The 26,750-nt window shown below is 38.1% G+C and overlaps 1 protein-coding gene across 1 annotated transcript in view; it reads right to left on the reverse strand.

Annotated features, from left to right (window-relative positions):
- The window catches only part of PLG (plasminogen), a 42,992-nt gene extending 21,434 nt beyond the window's left edge, over positions 1–21,558 (reverse strand). Inside the window, exons 1-18 of the mRNA XM_072332203.1 lie at positions 21,510–21,558; positions 19,964–20,099; positions 18,855–18,961; positions 17,153–17,267; positions 16,160–16,304; positions 15,454–15,569; positions 15,204–15,322; positions 13,791–13,953; positions 12,632–12,768; positions 11,797–11,956; positions 9,977–10,170; positions 8,832–8,980; positions 8,069–8,162; positions 6,475–6,592; positions 5,294–5,368; positions 4,889–5,029; positions 4,622–4,728; positions 3,350–3,490 (exon numbers count right to left, since the gene is read on the reverse strand). Coding sequence (XP_072188304.1) covers positions 3,350–3,490; positions 4,622–4,728; positions 4,889–5,029; positions 5,294–5,368; positions 6,475–6,592; positions 8,069–8,162; positions 8,832–8,980; positions 9,977–10,170; positions 11,797–11,956; positions 12,632–12,768; positions 13,791–13,953; positions 15,204–15,322; positions 15,454–15,569; positions 16,160–16,304; positions 17,153–17,267; positions 18,855–18,961; positions 19,964–20,099; positions 21,510–21,558 — 2,266 coding nt within the window. The remainder of the gene's footprint in view (positions 1–3,349; positions 3,491–4,621; positions 4,729–4,888; positions 5,030–5,293; positions 5,369–6,474; positions 6,593–8,068; positions 8,163–8,831; positions 8,981–9,976; positions 10,171–11,796; positions 11,957–12,631; positions 12,769–13,790; positions 13,954–15,203; positions 15,323–15,453; positions 15,570–16,159; positions 16,305–17,152; positions 17,268–18,854; positions 18,962–19,963; positions 20,100–21,509) is intronic.
- Between the last annotated feature and the right edge of the window lie 5,192 nt (positions 21,559–26,750).

A 26,750-nucleotide genomic window follows, 5' to 3' on the forward strand; every position in this document is an offset into this window, starting at 1 on the left:
AAAGTATTTTAGTATGTACACTAGATTAGAAATCTTGTGTACAGTTCTCTCTCTTTTTCATTGTCATAAACTTGCTTAAAATACATCTAGTTCACTGCAGCTGCTCCTGAGAAATAAAACTTGGATTTACTTTCCTTTCAAATATGATAATCCAGGTTTGTGGAAATACAATCTCTCTCTCTCTCTCTCTTAATGAATTTGATCATGGAAAATTGATCATGGAGCTACTGTCAGTAATCAGTTCTGGTGTAAGAGTGAGTTCTCAACATGAAATTGCCAAAATGGGAGAGAGTTTTCATCTCCCAAAATGATGCTCCTCACTGCTGTTTTGTAACAAAGATATGACCTCTCATGGCATTGTGTTTAAAATGTGCTCTTGTAAACTGTTGATTTATCTGTCTACTTCTGTCTTCATCCTTTCCTCTTTTTTTTTCCTCATAAGATCCATGTATCATTTAAATCTTTTCCTAGTTTTGATCCTATAGTGTTTGTTCTCACCTGTTTGACCTCTGTGAGGCCCACAGAGGCGGGCCTTGTGTGGAAGTTTATCAGACATTATTTCAGAGTCAGGGTACTTTTGTTAGCATAGTGGTTAAAATATAAACAATGGTAGAAAGCTTTTTAAATAGAAGTTGACCCTTGAAATTGGGTTTACTGTAAGCTCAGAACATCCCCTGCAAATGAAACTGCAAACAGTGTCAGAACACATGGGTCACAACTTATTAAATAAATTCATATAGTCCTACTGTTCCTAAATATCAGAATAAGAAAAAGGCAGAAAACAGCCATTTAGATATTAATTGCTTCCAAAGAGGAGAAAGGACCAAAGGGAAGATTCAATTGTTTGGAACTAAATTCTCAAAAGACAGCTCTAAGGAAGGACACATCTGTTAGATTAGGGTGAGTGTGAGCTAAAAGCTCTTATTTGAGCTCTAGAGTAATAGTATGACATGTAACTATGGACAGCTGGGAAATGTGGAAGATATTCATACTTTCTTTTCAAAGACAAGCAGAAAAAGAAGATAAAATTGAGAGATACACAGCCCTGAGTAACAGAGCTAAAGAGTATTTTGTGCAGCAAACCCAGAGGATAATGTAGATGGCTTCTAAAGGCAGAAGCTGCCGGGAGCAGGAAGTGAAGTTGTTCAGGAAAGAAGGAGGCAACCAAATTAAAAGCAAAGTCCAGCCTTGCTCTAGACACACAAACACAGAGTGCAGTGGATGAGCTCATCTCCATCACGTCTGTCTGTAGAAGATAATGTATCTCAGCAAACAATGGAGACAGGAGGTTTTTCCTGTAGTGAAATTTTTGCTTTTTGAGACATTTATTTTTCTATGGACTTACACATTTATATTGTGCTATTTGTTATACAGTGGTTTCTGAAACAGCATGTTTAATCTAGTTAAAATGAAATGCTAAAAGGGCAAGGCAGCAAATGATGCTGTCATATTCCACTTAAGGCTGAGTTGGATGGGATCAGTTCAAGCCACTTGAGTCAAAGAGACTTCTAAGGGCATTTTAGTAGAGTAAGAATATCAACTTTAGAATTAATTTAATATTGTGAGTAGAAAAGTGAACAGATTTTGTATGTCTGCACATGTGCGTATCTGAACAGTTGTGTTTGTCTGCATGTATGCTTAAGAGAGAAATGGATATATTTTTTTCTGGAGTATTAACACTGACTCTTTCACATTCCTTGTCCAAGGTTGTGCTTTACACAGATTCACAGAATAACACAGGTTGGTGGGGACCTTGGGACCTCTATCCCACCTGTCTGCAACTCTCTTAGAGCTCATTTTAGGGCTGACTGGCACTGGGGAAGGGTCTGTGGTTGGTGATCTCATTCTTCTGGAGTTTTTATTGGGAGCCTGGATCTTCAGAAATGAGTGAGCACTTTTCATTTTTGTGACATCTTTCTATTGTGCTAGTCCTTTTGGCATTATACTTCTTGTTTTTTTATTCCATTGTGTTGATCTTCTGTCATTATACTTCTTTGTCATTATACATTGCTCCACACATAGTGCTGAAAGAGTCATAATTGGTCAACATGGCTATTGCTTTGTAATAACTACTTATTCTCAGTGAGAAATGGTATTTATTTAAGATTCTTATGAATTATTTCTATTTTAAAACTATGCTTGGAATGCTGTCCAGATTCAGTGGGTAACCATTACATTCTTGATCCAAGACAGAAAGCTAGGTATTTGGGCAAAACCAGTAGGCTTTGATGGCTGGGTACAGTCCAGTCCCCAAGAAGTGACTCCATATTGGACAAATCTGTCTTTATTTTGGCAGACTAGAGGTCCTCCAACTTCAGCCTAGGGATGAGAAGAGAGAATAAGGTAACTCTTCTAGTAATGGCACTAGACATGCAAACAACAAAATACTGTCAGGAATATCACTGTAGTAACTCTGAAGGCCTCAAAATATAGCTGAGCAGAGAGCTGTAGAAGAGAATTTTCTTCTCCTTATTTTAACAAAAATTTGGAGAGGAAAAGATGGGGTTTTTTTTTGTTTGTTTTTGTTCTCCAAGCACACGGGTCATTCTTTTTGTCTGAAGAAGAGAGATCCAAGTACCAATCCTGGATGTAGAATATCCCCATAACAGCTTGAGACCAGTTACACAACAAAGGAAGTATCTTAGTTTTCTGCATTCTCCAGCCAGCTTGATTCCAGACAAAATGAATTTAATGGTTATTATGCTGTTTCTTAAAACCCAAATAGAAATGCTTAGTGATTTGTGTATGTATCAATGAATTCACCATCCGTACCCTTGAATGTAGCGTTTGTTGTGGCACTGACTACCTACTCAGACAGATTTTGCCTTCTGACTGCCTCCAAGTAGTCATCAGCTTTGTATTGAAAAGTACCCAATACGATATCCTCCAATAAAGAAAATCACATTTTAAAAGTCTTGTCGTAAGCTTATGAAGATTTGGAAACTGGGAACATTTTAAGCATTAGCAATTGGGGCATTAAATGAAGAAGTGATACAATGTCAGGTGGGAACCAGAAACATTCACTGGTTTCCTTCTCTCTGCAAAGGGAAGGCCAAACAGCATATCCCAGAGTTATTTTCTGCTGGGATGGAGTATTTACAATACTGGGCTACTAATACATACAGGATATGTCAGGATACAATTTGTGGAGGAGGGTGAAATTACCCTACACAATTTTGCAGCTGTTCTGATGGACAGTGTGAGGGAAGAAAGATGCTATGTAGGCCTCAGTCTTCACATTTCATGCAGAGGCATTGAACTGGTGAAGCTACTTCTAAGCCTTGAAAAAAAAATAAATAAATTTACATTTGACCTGCTCACACTCAAAGCTAAATTATTCTTACCTCACAGTAACGTACTCTTACAGAAGAGAATCCACCACAAAATTCATGGTTCTCTACACTTCCATTGAAAAATCCAGGACGATAGCACATTCTCTTTTCAAGTATGGGGAATTCAATGTCTTTTAATCTCTTGCCTGTATCAGTACCTTTGAGAATGACCAAGAAAATAGAACAGTTATAAATGGTAACCTAGGCACTGTGACAATGCAGTGAGGCCTGAGCAATGAAAGGGCTAGGATCAGTCCCCAGCTCTATCGTCGGTACCTTGGGACACTGGAGTCTCACTACTAAAAGTTTTAAATTTTTAGTAATTGGATCGTTCCTCTCAACAACCAGTTTGTAACGTGTTACAGAATAAAGCCAGATGCTTAGTATGGAGAACAATCATGTTTATTTTGGGCTTTCACTATAGTGCAGTAGCTATGGCTTACATCAAAGGAAAAAGCTTGGATTTACTTCAGATTGATTTGAATTCTTTCAAGCCTCAATGCAGTGCTTACTAGATTGGAAAAACAGTTGAATTTTCCTGGAATACACTGTATTTAGGTGTGGGGTTCTGGCTCTGTACCCCTTTTCAATAATTAGTTTCATGACATGGCAGGACCATCTTTCTGCTGTAGCTTAAATGCTGTAATGGCCTGTTGAAATCTGGACAGTGCACTTTTCTTGTGGTGTTGATTCTGAAATGAATGTAAGAAGCTGCTGCCACCGTGTGGCATGGTGAACAAGAAAACTGTCTGCACTGAAGAAAAGTATTGTTGATAATGCTGATGAACAACGACACTGATAGAGTGATTATTCCTAAATGTTATCTTCACAGCATCAGCTGTATAGCTAAATGACACAAGAAGAAGCAAGAAGCATTGCAACCCACATGAAAGATTGTTACGGTGAAATGCAGAGGCAGAAACTTGTTCTGTTGAGATTTTCTTTTTTTTTTTCCTTTTAATTTTATGAATGCATTCACTAAGAAACTTCTGTTTTCTTCATTTTACAGGTGGAGTGTTACTAAGGTGCAGTCTGGCACATGGGGTGGAAAGGACGTACCTTATTTGCTCAGTGAGGTAAAATGTGTGTACATGGTGAGAAAAAAATAGAATAACGCCTGGTGATTTCTGACTTAGTTAGATCTTCTGCAAAATTTGTTGCTTCTTTTTTTTTTTTTTTTTTTTTTTTTTTTTTTTTTTTTTTTTTTTTTTTTCCCAGATTCTGAAAGGATTTTTAGGAAAACATTTGAGAATTCCCCTTTGTTTTCAGTCCCACTGAATGTGCCTTACCTTTTGTTTTTCCAAAGGCGGTTAGAAAGCATACGGAGTTTCTTTCAATCATCAGACTTGTTTCAGGCAAACAAACTGGTTTTACATGGTCAGTAATTGTTACAGGACTGGAAAACAAGACAATAAAAAACAGATACTTAGACAAATGATAATCTGCTTGTTCAGTCTTCGTATTCAGTAGGCTCTGCAAGAAAGGGGGAAGATAGGGAAAGGTGGAGATGACTTCAGAATAAAGGTGCAGTGGAAAAACTTTGATTGAAACAGTACCTGTTCAGTTTAAGCAGAGCAATGTCTGCTCCACTGGGTTCCTTCAGTAATTTGTGAACGCTTCGGATTTGCAGGGATGGCTCTTCCGCATTTAGGTTCTGTATCCCAAGAAAGACCCTATAGGAAGAGGGCTCTGCTGACCTGGAAGAAATGATAGTGGCAAGGTTACACATCCATACATATATTCAGGAACGTCACTCATAAAATTTCCTGATTTCTTCAGAGAGTTGCAATTTACAAGATGGCTGGGTTTGTATTAGTAGTGGTGAAGATGTAGCACAGGCCGAGAAACCATCAATAAAGATCAACAAGTAAAGTGTCCAATCGGGTACATTTTGTGCCTCTTGATTTTTTTTCACCCAGCTGTAAGAAATACCTGTTCCTCATTCTAGTCCTCATACTTACTCTTGCAAGCACTGAGCTGCAGTAAGGACCCACTGTGGATGTACCAGAGTGCCAGCACAATGATGCACGTTGGTACTAGAACAGAGAATAAAATAACCATATTATTCTGAGACTACACAGTCAGCTTCCTACCACTTGTGCTGTGGGCAGTGGGAAAAACTAGCAAACAAGCAATATTCCCCACGTTCAGATCTTTTACTGCTTAGAGATTGTCTTGGATGTTGTGTTGAGGGATGTGGTTTAGTGGGAGCTATTGGTAATAGGTGAACAGTTGGACTGGATGATCTTTTAGATCTTTTCTAACCTTGTTGATTCTATGATTCTATGATTATGTCAATTGCAAGAGAAATCAAAAGCAGCTTTTCAAAGGACAAAATTTATCTGCCTCTGAACATGAGAGCTATGAAAAAAAATCTGAAACCCAGCTGAGGTTTTTGCTTGCAGCAGTATTTCTTTTGACAGGCCACTCTTGCTTACAGGAATTCATTATAAGTAATTGGCATTTCCTAACAATTTCACATGTGATATATTAGGTTTATCCTGAGAAACAATTAAGAAAATGCTACATTCTTTTTATTTGGAGGATTGTCTTGGACTAGATCATTGCATAAATCTTGCTATAGACTTAACTTTTCTTGGGATATTATTTGTAATAATGATTGTCAACAATTGTTTAGAAACTTTCACTGGTCTTTCTGTAAGCCCTTTCTTCATCTCTTGTTGTGGAAATGCCATGTACACATTTATTTTTGTACAGAGAGGTGGTAGTCTTCACATAACTTCTAACATAATAGAAATTTAGATTTGAGCATTTCTGAGCATAAATTCCCCCAGTGCAGAATGCAATTAACTGTCCTTGTCCCCAGTGAGACTTATTCCTTCTGCATTTCAGTAAATCTAAGTGTATCTGTAATTCAAGTTTGCTTTAAAAATTCAGAAGAAAGTGGGAATTTTATGTGCTAATGACCCAACAAAAACTTTCTGTGAACATTATGTCAAAAGGAGAAAAAAAAAAAAAGAAAAAAGAAAAAAAGTTAATTTATATATTAAGGTATTTTAAATAGAAACTAAACATAGTCTCCAGAAGCATATACATTGTTTTGTACCAGTCCCTTTCTGATTCCTGTTCCCTGTGAAACCCTGGTAGTCAGGGATGGTGATACAGTCTGGAATATCAATACCTTGTCCTGAGACTGATATGCCAAGGCCAAGACCCTGGAGATGCATCACACATGCTGTATTGCTCACAGGTCCGCTCACTTCTTGTTGAGAATTTTCCACAGTCGTGCTCCAAAGAAGCTACAACATAAATTTAAAAAAAGGCTACAATGAAGAATTTTGGTTCACTTCCATAATGCCACTCACAGTGTAATCTGATGAAAAGAGAAAGAGATAAGGCTCTTTTGTATCTTCTTTAGATTTTCACTGTTGATGATGGTTTGGATTGCATTATATTATCATTATCTGGAGCATTTCAACGTGACACTAATACATGACATGCGTAGTTTTGCTATGAGACAATTAGTGAAGTAACCAAAGGCAACTGATTGTAAGACTGGCAATTTGAAAATCTAGTATTCCAAGGTTCTTTCGAGAAGAAATCAGATCTTAGAAGTGAAGTTTCATCACAGCAGTTCCAGGGAGCAGGTTTGCTTACAAGCTCTGCCACCTGTTGTTTGTGTAACTTTCTGTATTCTTTTGGCCTGTGCAGCTCTTAGGTCTGTTTGGAAAAATTGATGTGCACAATTGTAACATATTACTGCTTAGATGAACACACTAGATGGCCAGCATGACAAATATCACATACTCGTAACAGAGTGATCATTCTTCACTATTATGCATTATTACGCTGTCCTGGCTGCTAGATGTTACAGTAGTACAAATGATACATAAGATTAAGAAGGGATAGAATTTCCGTATCCCCAACATACGTATATATGCAAACATATATGCGCACATATTTATGCATGTCTGCATATATTATATATCTACATGTATGGGTGTGTACATATATATATTTATACATGTATATAAATACACAAACATCTGCCAAAATTCAGGCAAAGAAGGGAAGAGCGAAGCAAGTGAGTTGCCTCTGTGAGCTAAGTAACACTGTCAGTACACCAGAGCTATTATACGCATCTATTTCCAAGGCACCACAGCAGTTAAGACATCTTTTGCTGCTGAATTTTCTGCAGATGCTACAGCTGCTCAGTGTAATAAATAGAATGAATGAATAAATAAATAATACACAAAATACCCAGGACCAAATTCACTCCCTACCCCAAAAGAAAAGCAAAATGTCAAGGGACAAATTATTTTTACATCCAGATCAGAAGAAAAGTTATGTCAGCAGGTTATGAAAACAATTTTTGTTTAATCTCTGGTTTTCTCAGCTAACAGAAAATTGTATTAGGCATTTCTCAAGGCATTAGTCTTGCCACAAAGTGCATGGAAAGACTAGCATGCACATCATGGAAATCCTCTCCTTTGTATTTCAAATTCACGCAGCAACTCCAAGTGCTCAGCTTCTCTGATAATAAAGAAAACATCAGTGATTATCTATGAAATCTTATTGAGGATTCTCCACACCAGCTTATCTAAACTTTAGCTGAATATTAGAGGCGTCTCATTTTGTCTAACTGCTGTACAGACTTACATTGAAATCTAAAGTTACTACCTACTCCAGCTGCTTGTAGCTGAATTTAAAACCTTCTGTAACTGCCACAATATGTTGCAGAAAGGGAAAACAGAGAAGTCTTTAAGGATAATTACAGCAGCGCGGGATTTCACAGTACTCCCATATTTTTTCTGGATCTGTTGTGAAGCACCAAAGACCATTTACATCTCCATCAGGATTCCTGCAATACTGTAATAATTACAAAAACAAAGAATGAAGACTACAAATGTTAGCAACATTATGAAGAAGTCTACAAGCACATGTTTTCTAAAGTTGTTAACCTAAACCTTTCAGCTATGTTCTCCAGCCACTTCCTCACTGCGTGTTAAACATTTTCTATTCCCTCTAAACAAAATTAATTATTTTCTGTATCTCAAAACCAACTGTAAAAGTATACAAGTATGATAAAGCAGCTATACTTTTCTGAATCGATCAAGAGTCAGACTAGCTCTAATGCCTTTTAAATAAAGCTTGACGTAGGATGACTAACTGTTTTGCAGTATGGCATTTTCTGTTGGCCTAATACTTCTTCCACTGAAATTAGTGAGAGCAAATTAGGTTAGTCCTGAGAGTTTGCCAGGAGCCTGCTCAGTTGGTTGCATACAACAAAAGGCATTGCTCTGGTGCTTGCAAACATAAGGGAAGCCTTTATCAGCTCAATGTTGCACATCTATGCTTGAAATACCAACGTCTTAGGTACTATAAAATGAATCCTTCCCTCCTCACCACTGCTATAGATGTGGGTTATCAGCATGATGATTTGCAAGTACACTTAGACACACTGTGAAATGTTAGGTGGGGAGCCATAGAGAAAGGAATCAGTGTTCAATGACACCAGTGGCAGTAGAAGATGTTTACGTTTTTATCCAGGCCTGCTCTTGGATGAGTCAGAGGAGTGAAGTATTTGTGACTATGAGGGCTCTGAGAACTCCACTCTTGACAAGTTCTGCCATTTCCAGTCTTTGCTGCTGTGCCGCGATAATCTTTACCATTGCCATTAATGCAGTCTGTGAAAAAAAGGAAAAGGAAATGATCGTTATCTATGGAATCTATGTGTGCTGGTATTGCAGAATGCAGAACTAACCCAGATTAAATACTTTTAGGGCTTCCTTCTTCTCTACTGTCGTTAGCAGAAAGGCAAAGATGTACCATGGTTTGTGATCTCTTGCCTGTCAAGACATTTTCCTGGACATACAGAGTAATTGAACCGCAAAACAATATATTCAAGGAACTTCAGGCTGATGCTTTTCTGATACCTGAAGACTCTAAAATCCTGGCTAAACTAAAATCAGGAAGCACCTTTGATGAGAAAATCATGTTTAAGAGTTAGCAGCCCATTACACTGAGAAAGCAATTGTTGTCTCCTAGAACGTTGCTTCAGATACTTCCTCCTTCTGTGTGGAAGAGTACACAGTGCCTTTTATAAATGAATCTTTTATCCAGCCCAGCTGGATATTTTCCAATGTATGTTCCAATATATGTTCCAATATTTGCGACACAAATATTTAGCAGACACTCTATGGAGCCTTCAGAAAAGTCACACTGCTTTGACTGACATAGGCTATTAATTAAGGAAGCAGTAAAGGAGGATAGAGCAAAAGCCAAATTCTCTTGGTGTATACCTTTTGAAAAACACAGTTGCCTATGAACAATACCAGAAGATAAAGACAGCCTCCTAAAAACAATAATGCAAGGCACAGACAAAATTTATTGTTGTTATATTTCAATTGCACACAGTTACAGAAACACTAGAAGTGTTGTCTATTTTCATTCATCCTCCTAAGTGAAGATGATATCTTATAGAATGCACTGAAAAATGATACAGGCTGCTGGATATACTCTGGTTAAGGAGAATTAGCTGCAAAATTCAACAACACAGTTGTGACTGCCAGAGGAGAGGTGTGCCTGTTTTGTTGTAGCACTACTCAAGAATAACTGAGTTAGGTTGCCATTTGTTTGATCCATAGACTGTAGAGAAGGTGACAGCTAATGCCAGCTGTTACCAGATGTTGTGGGAGGGATAGAAAGATCAACATTTTGTGCCACTGCTGCAGGGGGGTCGTTTGGTGTGGCTTCCTCAGTATGATCATCACATCTCTTGAGACTGCAGTACTCCCATGGAACGCTGGGGTCTGTGGTGAAACACCATGGGCGGCTATCACCATCTGGATTTCTACAATAGTTCTCTCTCAGATCCCTGCAAAAATAAGTACAAATATTCGTGCTGTGTAAGACTGAAAGTAATCACAGGAATGCCTTACCAAAAAGGTAAATACTACCTTTTTTAAAATTATTTTAATTATTGCCAGATATATTATTACCAGCAAAAAACATCTTTGGCTGAGATAAAATTGGAGTTTTATTTCCCATGTACATCAGAGACATTAATATACTTATGTGTAAGGAGATGTATCTCTACTACTGGCTTAATTCTGGCTGCAATATGTAGATATACTGAGTAACTAAATAAGTGCTGGCTATGACAATGAATTTATTTCGAAGTACATATATATGTGAGCATACATAATCATGTGAATGTGCAAATTAGCTATGAATATGCTGGAATATTTTTATTTTTTTAATGTCAAAGGGTTCTTTCTTATATGAAGAAGAATAGAAATTGAATACTCGTGAAAATTATTACTATTATTATTAATTTAAAAACAAAGAAACAAACACGTGGTAATTCAGGGAGTGCACTGTATTTGCTGGGGTGAATGAAACTGGAATTCCTCTCTCCAATGATTTGCAGAGTTGCAGTATTTTCTGATCCCCCCAGAAATGAAATACTTTTCAGTTTCAATATGTAAGCACTTTCAATGACAAAAATATGACTGAAAAAAAAAATCAGTCCCAGGAACTGAAAACCACATTTTTATAGGATGGCATCATAAAATAAATAAATAACTAAATAAAAATAAAGGAAGAGAATTTTTAAAAGCAGTAACCTTCCTGCCCATCGCAGAATCATAGGAGGAGGAAGAGACCTCTGGAGATCATCAGGTCCAACTCCCTGCTAAAGCAGGTTACATAAGAAAGCATCTATGAGGGTTTAGAATATCGCCAGAGAAGAAGACTCCACAACCTCTCTGGTCATAGTGTTTCAGTCCTTGTTTTTCTTTATGTTTGTATGGATCTTCCTGTGATTGAGTTTGTGCCCATTGCGCATTGTTCTGTCAACTGGGCACCACTGAAAGGAGCCTGGCCCCACTCATTTGACTCCCAACTGTACTTGTGTTCCATCAAGCAATTATGGATATCATAGCAATTCTCTTTTTTTTTTTTTTTTTTTTTTGCATGCTTATATAACTGGCACATTAGTAATTATGGTTAGTTCTCCAAGTTGTTTCTAATCCAGCATTTTTATTCTGGAGAAAAAAGTAAACAAATCAAGTGAGAAAATTCAGTGAATTCAGTTCTGGATGTCCAGTTCCAGCCACAGAAGGTGTTTCAAATGGTATCTCTACCCATGATGTACTTGTCTGTGTGCTTTGCAATATACATGCTGTGTTCTCCCCAGGTAAAACATGTAGAAAGAGTATTCCAAAGGTCTCAAATTCTTACATAAAATTCATATTTCAGCAGATGCCTAAACTCTGGGTAGAAGCCTCTCAGATATTTTCTGAATCTTAGTAAAACTATAGTGAAAGAAATTGTCTTTTATAGATGTGTTCCCTATCAGTGCATTAAAACATAGATGTACTGAGATAGATAACAACATCAGTCTCATTTTCAGCATGGATCAATGTCAGATAGGGAAAAAAAAAAAAAAAAAAAAAAAAAAAAAAAAAAAAAAAAAAAAAAAAGAGGAAGATAAACATACGCATTTGGGAATTTTTCTGGGGTCTTTCCATGGTCATGTGGTGACTTGGAGTTCCAGGCTTGGCATTTCCGTCCTGATACAGTGGTGGAAGCCGTGCCACGATAATTCAGGCCTTTGCCTTGATAGCACTCCCCTGGCAAGAATACCTGTGTAGCCACATCTGCAGCAAAAAACAGAAACGGGTCTCTTGTATCATGATTTTTTGATTGTATTGAGTAGGCACAAGAAAACACTGAATTCATAAGAGGACAAAAAGGATTTACTCATTTATGCAGTGGAATTCCTATGAGAGCATATTAGCCATTGTGAAAAACAGAAGGGCACTTCCAAAGTTATTTAGAACTTTCACAGACTATCCTCATGCATCAGATGCTGGCCATTGGAGGGTGCATTCCTCTGTTTCATTTTGACATTTGTGGAAATGTTTGACTTGAAAATGAAAACTCCTCAGAGGTGAGAGATCTTAGTGATTTTGTCTCTATTTCTAGAATACAGATTATGTTAAATTTCTGACCTCTTCTTATCCTTTTAATTGAACTAACACTTCCTTCATCTGCTTGAGTCAAAGGATACTTCACTTGCTAATAATGACCAGAATTTGGAAAACAAAACCTAACAAAACCCCTTTTTGATCTGTTATTCTTCTGTTGAGTCAGCTATTGACTTACAGTCTTCCCTCCACTTCCATTGGAAGTCCACCATTTGGCAGACTTTCTGACATACCTAGCAGAACAACTGCATTAACAACAGTGACAAAGTGACTGAAAAAAAACTGATGTTCACAATGAGAAGCAAGACGTTTTTCTCTGCTTTGTTGTCCTTAAGTGCACTCCACTACTCATACCAGCACTCTGTTCTGTCCCATCACATTGGGGTATTGCACAGTATTCCCACCGGACACTGCTGTTGATGGTGTAGCACCAAGGCCTCTTCTCTCCATTAGGGTTTCTGCAGTAGTTTTCCTCTAAACCCCTGAAACAGAAACACTTGCTTTAAATAACTCACTGGAGTAAAAAACAGTTATGTACAAGACTATTCACAATTACTGAATGCATAACTCATCTCAGAGATTATATTCATTCTTTTTACAGATATATTACCTCATTCACTGCTATTTTGGAGCTAGACAACAGCCATTGAATTTACAGTCTAAATGATGATGTCATATGAAGAGTTTATACAATGCTTACACTCTCTGCTCTTTTTTTTTTTTTTTTTTTTTTTTTGAGACCAGGAAAGGGTGGTAATAAATGACTTTGAAACACAAGCCATTAGTGCACCAGACCCCGTACTGGAAGATCAAGGCAAGGCTGGATGTCACATTGTGCAAGCTGCACTCTGTCCTCAACTGCCTTCTGCAGTGAGGATGGACAGGGTTTTGCATGCCCAGGAAATCTTACATGATCTATTTCACAACCCACAGGTCCCAAAGAGGAACAGAGCTAAAGGCCTGTGCCCAGTGATAATGCTCTACAGACCCAGCTCTTCTGACCTCTGAGCATAGGGAAGTATTGGAGCATGTTGAGCCTTGGAGCATTGATATTCAGAAGAGTAGCACATCAGAAGTGTGTGAGAAAACACAATCAGGGGTTTTGTTGACATAAAAGCAGTAAATCACAGAATCAGGTTGGAAAAGACCTAAAAGATCCAACCATTCACCTATTTCCAACCATTCACCTATTTCCAACCTATTCACCTAAGTCCAACCATTCACCTATTTCCAATAGCTCCTACTTACAACTGCAGTGGGATGAGGAGGAATGCAAGTATAGGTGACATAAGTACATGAGAATTAAGTTGGTTAAAAAAAACAAAAAGGAGTGCATAAATAAATAAATTTAAAAAAAAAAAAAAAGTGAAGAGCAAGGCTTGAATGGCAGTAGTGAGAGGTGACAGAGAGGAAAAAGCTTATCAACATAACTGCTCCTCTTGTCTCTGTATCTGGATCACTGAGGGAAAACCATGTTTTGCTAAAATGAGGAGGCTCAGCATACTTGCAGGGATATCTGTCAGGAATCCAGCCATGTTTGTGAGGAAACTGCATGTTCCAATGCTGGCAGGTGTTTCCGGATTCAGTGATGGCTATCCTGCCTCGGTAGTCATCTCCATTCCCTGAGATACACTGGGAGACCAGGCCAGAGGCTGGTGGATGCATAGCTGTAACAGGATTAAAAAATAATAAAAATAAAATAAAATAAAATAAAATAAAATAAAATAAAAATAGCGAAGAGTAAAAAAATTGCAGTTAGGCAATGCCTTCAACTATATTAAAAAAATAATTGCTTTCTATAATGGTAATGTGCAGTTTTCTTTCAGCAGAGATTATGTTGGCAAAAATCCATGGTAAAGCCAAAGCACACATTTTCACAAGCAGCCAGGCTGCCAGGTGGCTGCCCCTTTATGACAGTCACTAAAGAGGTCAATTCAGAGGTATGGCTCTGGAGTCAGTGGATTGGAAATGTGAGGCAGAAGAAAGAGTAGGAGAAAATGAATTAGCTGGGCATATGGAGAACATCAAAATAAGAGCAGTGAAGAGAGCCACAGTACCTGCAGAAGGTGAAAGAAAAGGGAACCTAATATGAATTTGTATTAGATATACATTGTATAGGTAATTCCCAGAGCAGAAAAATGGAACTCAAAAAGGTTGGTCTGTTCTTTAAACTCAAAGTTTTAAGCACAAAATGGAGAGGCTATGGATCTTTCACAACTTCTTCATCATACCTGTAATTGTGATTGCTGAAGTGAACTACATCTAGCAAACAAATGCTTACAGCGCTGGCAAGAGCAGATGCTAAGAAAGTGAGCTCTACTGATACACAAAGTATCTTCTCAAAGTGTAGTCTAGTTCCAATAATGGCAGTGCTAATGTCATTATTCAGTGCCTTGGAAATGTCCAGAACTAGTTTGTTCTTCTTCATGGTCAAAGTTAGCTAACAATTGAATTAGGTTTTCTCCTGAGGCCTGAACTTATTTCTCAGGACTAATCTCTTAATAAGAAAAAGGCAGTTCTAGCTGTGCTGGCCAAACTTGGGTAAAAAAATCACAATACAGCCATGGAGGTTTATGTGTTTCTTATGACTCTGCCTTCTCAAGTAACTGGAAAAGCAAGGTGACTGAAGAGAGAATGCACTGCCTCTCAGGTGAATTGAAATGTATGGTAGTTTAGTTTAAGACAAACTAGAGTTTCCATAACACCTCTGGCACTGTGCAACAGCACTCTCAATCACCTTACATGGTTTTACGCAACAGTAGTATAGTGAGTGATTCTGCTCATTGTTGTACATTATCCCATATTCACAAGGATTTCCTTAGGATACTCACAACTGTCATCTCTTGTCTTTCTCCTCCCTACATTATTTTAATTATAAGAGCTACCCTATGGAGCGATCTCAAGGAGTCAGACTCACTGCAACGAGGAATGCTGCAATATTCCCACCGCTTAGTGGGGCTCATGGTGAAACACCAGGGACGAAGTTCACCATCTGGATTACGGCAATAATTCATCTTCAGGTCCTTCCCTGGAAAGCTGCACATCAAAGATGAAAGATAACCTCATGAGTTTGCTATGTGTGGCTGTAGCAATAAGAATGACCGCAGGCAGGGACTCCCAGGCACTACAGAAATGAGTGGGACAACACAGCACTGAGAATGACTCACTGTTTTAGGGTATATCCATGCATATGAGGTTCTTGGGCATCCCAGCGCTGACACTCAAGCCCAGACTCTGTTCTGGAAACACTTCCATGATAATCTTCACCATTACACTCCATGCACTCCACTGTAGGATCTATGTAGAATGAAAACAAAGCAAGATTCACACCATCCCTTGAACTCTGATCCTCATGAAAGACTACATTGACAGGAAAACAGAAATAATAGAAATTTCTTGTTCTTCTAGAAGGTTTTGCCCTAAACAATGATTAAAGGAATCTAGAAGACTCAGAATGATAGCCTAGTCAGACGAATCAAGCTTCAGAGATAGATGTCATTTGCAGAGAGGCCTTTGTCACATATTTACATGTAATGGTAGCTCTGGGGTCTTTATATGTAACGCAGAAATTGGGTTAGTCTTGTTAAAATTAAATAAATCAGTAGGGGTAAGAGCAGAACAATACCAGCAAATCACTACAATAAGTAAATAGATAAATAAAAATGCTCTGTATTTACAACATTAATTTCAAACTGGAACTATCTAGGAAAACAATCCTTGTACTGAGATCTTCTTAAGTTTCAGCTTGACCTAAATTCACATTTGAAACCAATCTGTAATAATAACGTAAGAACAAATAGCAGGAATAATATTATGTCCTTGCTGAAAACCTTGTCCCAGAAAAATAAATATACCTTCTTCAGACTGCATGACCTGCCCCTCACACTCTGGGATATTACAGTAATCAAATCTGGTAGCAGGATCTGTTGTATAACACCAGGGTCCTCTTACATCCCCATCAGGATTTCTACAGTAGTTTTCCTCCAGCTCTGCTCTTGGGTGTTTCTCAGGCGTATAGCTGTAATAGTATTAAAACTATATTTTAATACAATTCACTCAGTAGAGCAGGAGGGATATGTCAAACATACTGAGCTCCTTTTGCTCTCTACTCATTCATAGTAGAAATGAGAAAAACAGATTCGAAGATCTAATCCATAAATGAAATCTGAAAACCATTTTCTAACTATCATTAGTAGTAATCTCTTCCTAGACTCCAATTGCTAATGATCAGAGAGCGTACAGCTTACAAGATTTCTGCAAATCTCAAAGAAATATTATCATCTCTACTACATGTATCCAGGTATCTAGTTAACTCATTGCAACCTGAGGGTCTATGATGTATTTTTCCTAAGACAGCTACTTGAAAAGTGTAGTATTTCTGGAGGCTAGTGACCTAGTGCAACTGGATCCAAACTTGCAGAAACTGAAGGAAGTCACCTGAATAATTTTCCTATAGCAACCCTCCCTGAGAAGACTAAAAGGTCTTTAAACTACAAATCTAAGTAAGCGGTTCCAATTTTCTTTAGAACACTGCTCATTTTCTTTTTCACATCTCCAATAGAAGAGAGAATTTCTGGCCTCTGTGTCACCAGTAGTAAAACTTTCATTCAGTGTTGGTGGAAGCAGCATTTCACCTTCTTAAGATGCACAGTGAGTAGATGAAACTTCCCTAGCTGACAATGCAGCCTTTTCTTATCTAGATCATTGCAGTTCTCTGCCAATAGAATCAAACTAATATGAGAGCTGAAAATTGTCTTAAAATGTCACTCTAATAACTTGCAACATGAAGTTGTTTATACACATAAAGTTGGGGAAGCTTGGAAATGATTCTGAACAACATAAACACAAACATAAACAAGGCCTTACTTTGGATTATGGGGTGATTTTTCTGCCCATTTCTGGCATGGAATGCCTCTCCAAGTTTTGGCTTCTGTTCCTCTGTAGTCCTCCCCAATTCCTCTTTTACATTGTAGAAGATAAACTGAAATTGAATTTTTTTCTTTTTTAATTCAGTGGTGTTACAACATTACATCTCTTAAAACTCAGAGCATGCAGATTTAACTGCTTTGAACCTTTCGCACACATGAACATAGAGATGTGATTCTGTAAGGCATTTAAAAATTCATTAATTAGAAATGAATGAGTACCTAGAGAAGAAAATTCTTGAAGCTTTTTATGAAGCTAATAAAATCAAATCAGAAAAGGAGATGCAACAAGTTACAAATACGAGTTAAATATTTATAATATCATAATATTGGGATATGTATTGAAAACTGGTAATCACAGCCTGAACCTCTGATTAATCAGCTGAGGCAAGTGTCAGATCAGCTGTGGGAGCACAGGTGAGGGTAATTCAGCTGTGCTCCCAGAAGGGGTAGAGCTTGACTCGACCTCTTCTAGACTTCATTTAAGGGCTGACCACCATAAGGCAGCATCTCTTGGAGACTGCTCCTCTGTGGAGATTGCCTCAGTGGTTTCTAGACAAGAGGCTACTATACTGGTGAGTTTTTCCTATAGATAACCTTTTGGACATTTATCACCATCCTTCTTGTATTATTTTCACCTTACAGGATATAAGAAAAGGTGTTTTGCTGACCTCTGGTTCAGATGGATGTGTTTTAAATGTATTTATCATAAGCACTTCACAGCGCAGGCATCATGCAACTATCCCTTTGAAGGATTACAATTTATACTACTTATAGAGTCATGGAATCATAGAATATCTGAGTTTGGGAAGGTCAGTGGGATGAAATTTGGGTTTGGGGGCATAAAAAAAAAAAAAAAGGAAAAAAAGGGGGGAAAAAAAAAAAAAACAAAAAAACTATTAGTGTTTCCTCCTTTCCTGAGAGGTGAAGGTTCCTGGTTATAAAACTCACATCCTCTGGTAATAACACGAGGATCAGATGTATCTCTTCAGATGTTTCAGAAGTTTGGAAGGGCTTGGGTGATGGCAAGCAGTATACAGAAGAACAGTTGAAGTTAGGGATGTGTATTGATTTGTGCCAGTTTACACCCATGTTACTTTCTGGCCCTCTGTTACAGAATATAATTTGGGTCAAACATACTTTTTTATTAATTTAGAAGAGTAAATTTCAATTTAATATCTAATTACTTATGCATGTGTCTATTTGGTTTCAATATATACAAAAAATTGTACAGCAGAAACTCCTCTTTTATCCATTTTTAATGCAAAAGATAACAGGTCAACTTTTACTTTAGTAGAAGATATCAGACTTAAAATGTTGAGGCACTGGCTGCAATCTTTATTTCTACTGATATCTTCTAAGTAAATACTTAGTGGGAAGAAAAAAGGCATTATTTTTGCTTTGTAGTATGTTTAAACTCACAACTAAATGAGAGCTGAGTGAGTCCAGTCCAAGTTGTATGTAAGAATCCTTGGTGCTATATAGGAAATTCTCTGGCAGTTCCAAGTAAGTTCATATTGGGTTCAAGCTCACCTCACTGAAACTGTCACCACCTGCAGTTGTTTACTCCAAAACCACAGCAGGAGATGCAAGGATGCAGTAAAAACAGGATTCGTGTGTGTAGTGTCATACTATATACATACTTTTCTTTTCATAGAGAACTGCGTCTTCACTGTGGAATGCGATTGTTGTTTTGCGATTTTCAGCCAATGTCAAACACTGTAGCTTTTTCTTGGTGAATAGGAAGGCCCTGTTGAGAAGAACATAGGAAACAATATCTTTAATTCAGTTCAAAATTTCAACTTTTAAGTAATTTCCTATAAATTATTATTTTACTAGCACTTTCTTATATCCATCTGGCTCTTTCAGAGGTTGCTCTCAATATTTGAGGCACTGACATTTTCTACTGCTCTAAAGTGGCTGGCATTTTCAAGATGTGAGAGTATATGAATAAGTTACTTTCTGAGAAGCTAGCTACAGCATTGGGAAAACACTGCCAATAGCATTATAGCTGCTTAAGTTCATGCCTTTTCCTACAATGCATTAAAAACATCTCTTATTTTGTGAAACAAGGCAGCATCAAGCAAAATAAGGGTAAACAACCCTGCAGGTAGCACTGGATAGGAGTAGGATCTTGGGCTTTTGTAGAGAAAGACAGAGTCAATGCAGATTCACCCTTTACTTGACCTTTTGCTAACTTATAGGTGGAGATAAGTAACAAGACAAGGGCACAGATGATGCTGTTGTAGGCAGAGCTGCAGTAGCATGAAGATGGTGGTGTGGGAACAGCTGTAGTACCTGGTTCCTAACCCCATCCTGGATTACCTATGGGTGCAGATTGAGCCTTCAGCTCCTCAGTTAGCCCCTGTTGCCTAGCCACCTGCCCTGAACTCTAGAGAACAAGGGGTCTTCCCACAAGGGACTTTGCAGGGGCTGGCACCTGAGTGACAGACCCTTGTGTTCCCCAAGGGCTCTGGGCTTGTTTTGCACAAATGTACATCCCACGCTGAAGTTCCCATCCTGGTTTCTGAGTAGCACATTTCTGAAGAGAACGTGTAGAGCAAAAAGGTTGAAGAAAACTTGGTATTATTGTATGTTTCATGTGGGAAATGTGTACCACTTCACTATCCATACTTTATTTTTCCAGCTACATAGCCCAGAGGTTTATTTATTTGCTTTCTGTTCAAATTTGGGGGTGTGGACTTACTTCTAAGCAACAGCAGAAAGTGTTTTAAGATTCAACAGAAGTTACCTGCAATTAAAATTTCTTTCAGCATCACATTTCTCTGCACACTCTTTTTCATTATTTGTACTGTAGAACTCTTTGTTTCTAGTAAGTATCCAAACACCATCTGTTCTTAAATAGTCATCCAGTATGTCTCCTTTCACTACAAGAGAAGAAAAGGAATCAGGCATTAAATATTAGAATGCTGCAGTTAAGGAGATCTGTGACTTTGTGTCCCAGTTTTCATACAGCGTTGGTAGGTAAAGTCACCATTTATCTAAAGCTGTCAAACACCGGTCAGAGAAAGATGGGAAGCAGTGTCAATACTGAAGTTTTGGGGAACTGCAAACTGGGAGAATGTGAGATTATGAGCCTATGCGGAAACCACAATCACCACAGTTTCATCGGTCACTGAACAGTTGTTTATCCCCATATATCTTGCCCTGGAGTAAGAAATCTCAATCAATAAAATGACAGTGTAGTCCTTCACAATGACCACCACTCTGTCGCAGTGGCTTCTGCAGGTTTCATAATGAACTTGTCAGGCTGCATCTCTGCTGCAACAGAATATTCCATTGTAAATTAGTGAATCAATTAGTGTGATTATATCTGAAAGTTGCATGTGCATCAGATGTAAATGATGCATTTGCTCATATTTAACAATTAGCTCTCAAATATTTTTACTCATAAAGGAATTTGTCACCTAATTATTTTTTTTTCATGCTCACAAAGTTTCCACCTTCTGTTCTTTAATTTCCATGCTCAGTATTAGGTTATGGATTTACAGAATATTGGCATATTCATTTTAAGGTAGGTTATTGTTGACAGGCATGGGAAAGTCAAAGTTGCTTTCTCTGGGGGTACCTTATGCCCAGCATCATTTATACTTGAATAGTTTGCACAACTTGTAGATGCTCTTGAAATTCTTATATTGTCTTTAGTGGAACTCCTAGATTCTTTAGGAGTTGTTTAAAAAAAGAATTCTAGGTTTACTTCTGGAAAAATTAATCTATTTTGTTGAAGATTAGATTTCTACCTACTGCCCCCATGATAATAGAAAACTTTTATGGTAAGAGAAAGTGTGATGTCCATGGAATATCAAGGAGACTTTCTTCATTCTATTTTATTTTTGTTTTAAATATTACTGTTAAAAACTGGAAAACTCCTGCCATAATAGATGAGAATCAGGATAACCATGCTTGGCAATGCTCAGCAGTAGAAACAGCTCTAGAACTTGATCCAGAGCCTGCTGAATTAGAGATACAGCCCCACTAACTGCTGTGGATTTTCTCAGAGGCTTTTGGATTACTTGCTGAAGGTGTCCCCATTTCTGGTCGTTTGGTTCCTTTGCAAAAACCAAAGCTGTTGCTCTTCTGGTACCTCCAGTGAGCTCCAGATAGACCACAGCTCTGAATTTGTTCACCAGCAGCTCTTGCTGCCCAGAAAACCCCAAATCAATCATTGTCCATGTAAGTGGTGACACATGGATTTGGTGACCCACTTGCACAACATAGAATTTTCAAGTGTTTGTCCCCCATCTTACCCACACAAGCAGAAGGAAACAGACTCTTACCTGTGCTGAACAAGAAAAGAAAGAGCAAAATGGCTTTGCTAATTCCCATTTTGGCCCAGCTGGTGGGGGCTGGAAGTTGTCTGTGAGTGCACAAAGTTTTATTGACTTGTACCTTATTGAGGAGGCATCAAACAAACAGGGCTGGCAGATTAAGTTAATGATTCTCCCATACTGTGATCCCTCTTTGCCATACAGTTGATGTTCAAACAACCTTGAATTAGATATTACCAAATCAGATTCAGTCATTTGTATTGGATGCTGGGAAATGTGAGGCGCTCTCCTGTTTTGTGAGGCGTGTTTTTGTTCTCAGTTTGCTCAGCTTCATTTTGCCAAAGAAAAGGTGGAGATCACTGTGGTGGAAAGTACATGAACTAACTCTAGGCACTGTTTTATTCTATGCAGTCCAATGTATTTTTAGGTTGCAGTCTCGGACTTGCATGGTCTTAGAACTACTTAGGATTTACAGTGTTTTGTAAAATACAAACCAGACCCAGATAACACTAACTGTCTCACAATGTCTTTGAAATATCTAGTTTCTTCCCTGAAGGAAATAAGCTTACTTCCTGCAGTTGTTTCCCATTTCTGAGTTATATTTCTTTGTTGTTTATGAATTGGGAATCATGGTTTACTTTGGTGCAATGTATACTGTACGCATTATAACCAAGTAAAGCTCCTGAAATCTCAAGAAAACTCAGGGCTGCCTAGACCTCTAAAGATTCACAAGATGTCCCACATGTTTCAGCAACATGTCCACTGCTATGGGGCTCAGCTGAGGCAAATCAGGAAATCAGTGCCCAATGACTTTCATCTGGTTTACCTGCCAAGTCAATAAAGCCTTTAGCTGAGGCTAGCAAGGCAGGGTTAGCTGAAGTTGAAATTAGGAATTTATTATTATTTTAAAGCAGTGTTGGAAGACTGATGCTTTTGGAAATTGTATATGCAACTGCCATATGGGAATGGAAGAAGCAGGGTTAGGGAATCATTTGTGAGCGAAGAAGTTGCCTAAAGATTTACAAGTTTGGTATATGTGAGAGGTGAGTTTACCAAGAGATACATGAGGACGTGATGAACAGGGATAAAAACCACACAGAGTCAAACCTTGCTTGTTTTGCTACCAACAGCACTGCTTGCTCTTCCATCAAACAGTAATTGCCAAAAAATGCAAGTGCAGGATTCTGAAGTTGCTCTAGATCTGTAAGCATGTATAGTGGAAAAGTCTTCTCTCTTAGATCTCATTTTAGCCTTAGGCTAATTGAAAGCTAGAGAAACGCTGTGCCTGTTTTCTGTTAGCAATAAGAAAAGTCGCATCCTGGCTCAAAAAAGCTGTGCTCTAGTCCTACTTGGTTTTGTAAGGTATTTTCTGTAGAATGTGCTCTTCTGGTAGTGCCCAGAAGGGTGCAGCAGATGATACCTTTTTTTTAACAAGGTAGGTGAGTCTAAACCCGTAAGGGAAGGGCTGTCAGATAATTATCTATTATCTGAGGAACAAATTCCCAAGGGATTTATTATTTCCTTGCTTGTCTCACGGAAGTCTTAAGGAAATTTGTCCTATGCAAATAAGTTCTTATTTGCTTTCTCAATTCTTTCCTGTCCTCCTCCCACCACAGTATATCATTAGAATACTAAGACAATGAAAACAGTAGGAAGAGAGGATGATTCAAGACTGAAATTTCAGTTGCTGATGGAAGAAGAGCACGAAGATGTGTCATAAGATTTAACAGTGTAGCTTAGGGAATGACTTGCAAACACGATTGCTTCCAGCACCACCGTATCACAAACTGTGTGTGGCTTTTTATTTATTTATTTATTTCCCCCCCCAGTTACCTACACATCTGTGTCCCTCTGAGGAGACTGGGACTTCTAAAAGCCTTTAGCACTAGCCTGGCAGCCAACAGAATTATGGATAACAGGGCATTGATAAAATGATCCAAAACAGTCTCCAAAATGCTATGGTAATTTTAATTATTGCACTTCCTGTATTTCTAAAGGAGGTATGGATCACTGAAATAAAAGAGGCTTAAAGTTGATTGGTTTGGACTTACTAGATAGTAACAGGTTCAAAAAGCCTCATTTTCACAAAGTTACATTCTGCCTATAAGAGACAGCATGCAAACATAAAGGACAGGGGTAAAGATGGAATGAGAAAGAATAGCAGGAGAAAAGGCCAATGTAACATTATCGCTGTGGGGGAAAAATAAAGATTAAGATGTGGTGGAAAATAAAGGCACCTATTTGGAATAGCAATAACAACAAAATTTATGATGGCACAGCACAGGTTTCAACTACTCTGGAAAACTTACAATAAGAAGGAATATTCCCTTGAAAACAAAAATAAATATGGTTTAAAAAGAACAAGTGTGTTGCAAGCTCGAACTTGCATTTTTTAGATCAATTTGGGAAAACAGAGCCACAGAACTGTTCAGGAATTTAGAACAAAAAAAAAAAAAACAAAAAACCCCAAACATGATTTTTAATGCCTAGTGTCAAACTGCAAAAATAATAAAAGCCTTTAATCAGGCTTTCAGCTTGGAGAAAGAAACAGATTTGCACATGTTTTTTTGTTTTAAATCTTCACTGGGAAGGTCATGCAGCTCTGCTGTACTGGCTTGGAGTGTGCATTTTTCTTTTGATGAACAGAAGACTTGTCCATTAATCGAAGAGATGCTTCAAGCTACAGATTCAGTGAAGTCCATCAGTGACATGGAAATACTTCTGCTTGCTTTAGAGGGCTTTTAGAAGGGCCTTGTGTATTCTCTAAGTTTCTACATTGATTTCTACTCTTGTAGGAAAACAAGTTTAGGAACAGAAAAGAAAATGATAGTATTTCCCAACTAGTGAGTGAGAAATCATTTGATTTCTTGTCAAGGGTAGGTCCTTCTGTGAGGAAATAATAACAGAAGATTTAGCTGAGACCTGGCTTTTTATACTTGCCTGAAACAAATAATGTGAGTCACAGTCTCCATGAAATATAGATAAGTTATCATTTGCCTGTCAGTTGTAAATTCCTTTCAAAGAACCAGTTTCTAGAGTACTTTGTACTTTCTCAAATCTCCAGTTGTTCTCTCTGGAAAAGACACATTGATAGGAGCAATGAGTGAGAAATCAACTACAAGAAGTCATTGAGTATGTTGTGAGTCATCACAGCTTAATATTTATTGGTCATTTTGTTTTGTTTTTTCAGTGTTATGCTGCACATTTTCTTGGTCTGGCCACAGCATTCCCAGTTTCAGGCTGTTTTCTAAGGGGAGTGAATGCAGTATCCTCTAAATTCCATTAATGGTTTTTTGCTTCTGCCTCAGTACGTAAATGCACAAAATTAATCAAGGAGACTGTTAGTGCACTGTAAGCTCAGAGCAGGACCTAGCTCCATTCTTCCACTACATGTGAAAGACATTCTCATTAATTTTGCTACCTTAATTTTGGTGAGGTGATAACTTGCTTGTTCTATTTGATAATTCCTTTTTTCTTATTTTTTTTCCAGATGATGCTAGTGATGATAACTGTTATTAACATTGGAGCCTCCTGAAACCAGGGTCAAAGCATTAAGGGTCTCAGCCCTGAAGAGTGTACTCCATAGGGAGGAAAGAGGTGAAGAAATGAAATGTCATAGATGAGGCAGTTGCATGGTCAGAGATCTGTATACTCTGCCTATTGGTCTAACTTGTGGCTGTGGGGCATCACACTAAACAGCCTGCTGCTTGCTTTTTTAAGTAGCTGTGAGAATGGAGGTAAGAATAAGGCAAGCAGCTTGACTTCCCTGCCTGGGGAAATGGGTCTGCTTCATGTGCACCTGGAGCTCAAGGCTGTTTCTGATACACCTACATGTTAACACCTGTCCCACTCATGATGTTTCCTGAACAAAACACTATAGCAAATTTCTTTATAAAACAGGGACAGAATGCTTCACTGTCCCTCTTTCATGGCATGAGGACTAAGTGCAAAACATAATCACTTTAGAAGGCTGGAAGTCATATAAGGTTCAAAATATATAGGTATTTATTTAGAGTGTATAAGTAATGCTGACTTGAGGCCTGATTCGCACACGTGAAAGATGATTTGAGATTGTTTGATACAGCAGTACCTCACTCATCCCAAGTTAAACAAATCTGCAAATCAAAGAGAACTTGCTGGGAAGCTGTGTGGAATAGGCTGAAGAAAACAAAAAAAAGGAAAAGAAAAAAAAAAGTATATGTTACATAGTGATTACTGCAAGGAAATGCTAGATAGTCAATTCATCATAAATATGGACGATAATGCAATCAGTATGGATTTAAAGATACAAGACTGATTTTAAGTTCATGATTAGAAAAATATCTGTTTGACACTGAAGAAAACAAAGTACTGAAATTTTGCTTGAGGAGGTTGTGGGATCTTCACCACAGGAAGTTTCAAGAACAGGTTTGATAAATAGCCACCATACATTCCAAATCTGAATGTTCCTAGCATGCTGTGCTTGAACAAGGTAGTCCTTTTTGTTGTCCATTTCTTCTAATTCTGTGAATTAGAGTAAGGAACTAAAAAGTTCCTCAGAATGACTGTGCTACCATCCTCCAAAGGTACCGGCAGTAATCTTTCTTTTGGTTGTTTGTATGTTTTTTGTTTTGGTTTTTGGTTGTGGGCTTGTTTTGTTTTTCCCATGCAGAATGGCTTTTGCACTTACCCTCTGCCTTTCTTCTCCACTAGTCTCTTCTCACAGCTTACAGACACAAAAAGTGGAACCGTAACTGCAGGGCTCCACAGCAATTTCCAGCTTTACAAATTCAAGTTCTTGCTGCTGCCATCTCCACTAACCACCCTCGTTTTTCCCACATGCTATGTGTAGTTGGCAGGATGCAATGCTGCAGCTCACCCGGCTCAGCATTTTGGTTTCCTGTGGAAAGAGAACAAGACACAGAATCCTTTTCCGAGGAAGACTTCCTGAGCAGAATAACTCTTTTTAAAGAAAGATTTCCTCTTTTCCAAACTGGAAACATTCAGAAATCTTTTTCAAAATGTTTCCAGTTTGATCTTACAAGCATCGTTTCATTCTACTGACAGCTCCCTCTGCCCTGGAGCACACTAAAAGCTCTTGGTTTGCCCCTGCTTTTCGCAAAGCGTGACTGTGGGTGTTGCCTCACCTTGATACTTCAATTGTTTTTAGCAGGAGTGCCCTCAAGCTATGAGGAGAAATACATGCAAGTCAGACTTGTTTAGGCCTGCTGTCTTAGTCTCTGCAGCTGGTAGGGCTCTGGCTCTCAAGAA

This window comes from Excalfactoria chinensis, chromosome 3 (assembly GCF_039878825.1).
Source record: "Excalfactoria chinensis isolate bCotChi1 chromosome 3, bCotChi1.hap2, whole genome shotgun sequence".
Taxonomy (NCBI): Eukaryota; Metazoa; Chordata; class Aves; order Galliformes; family Phasianidae; genus Excalfactoria; species Excalfactoria chinensis.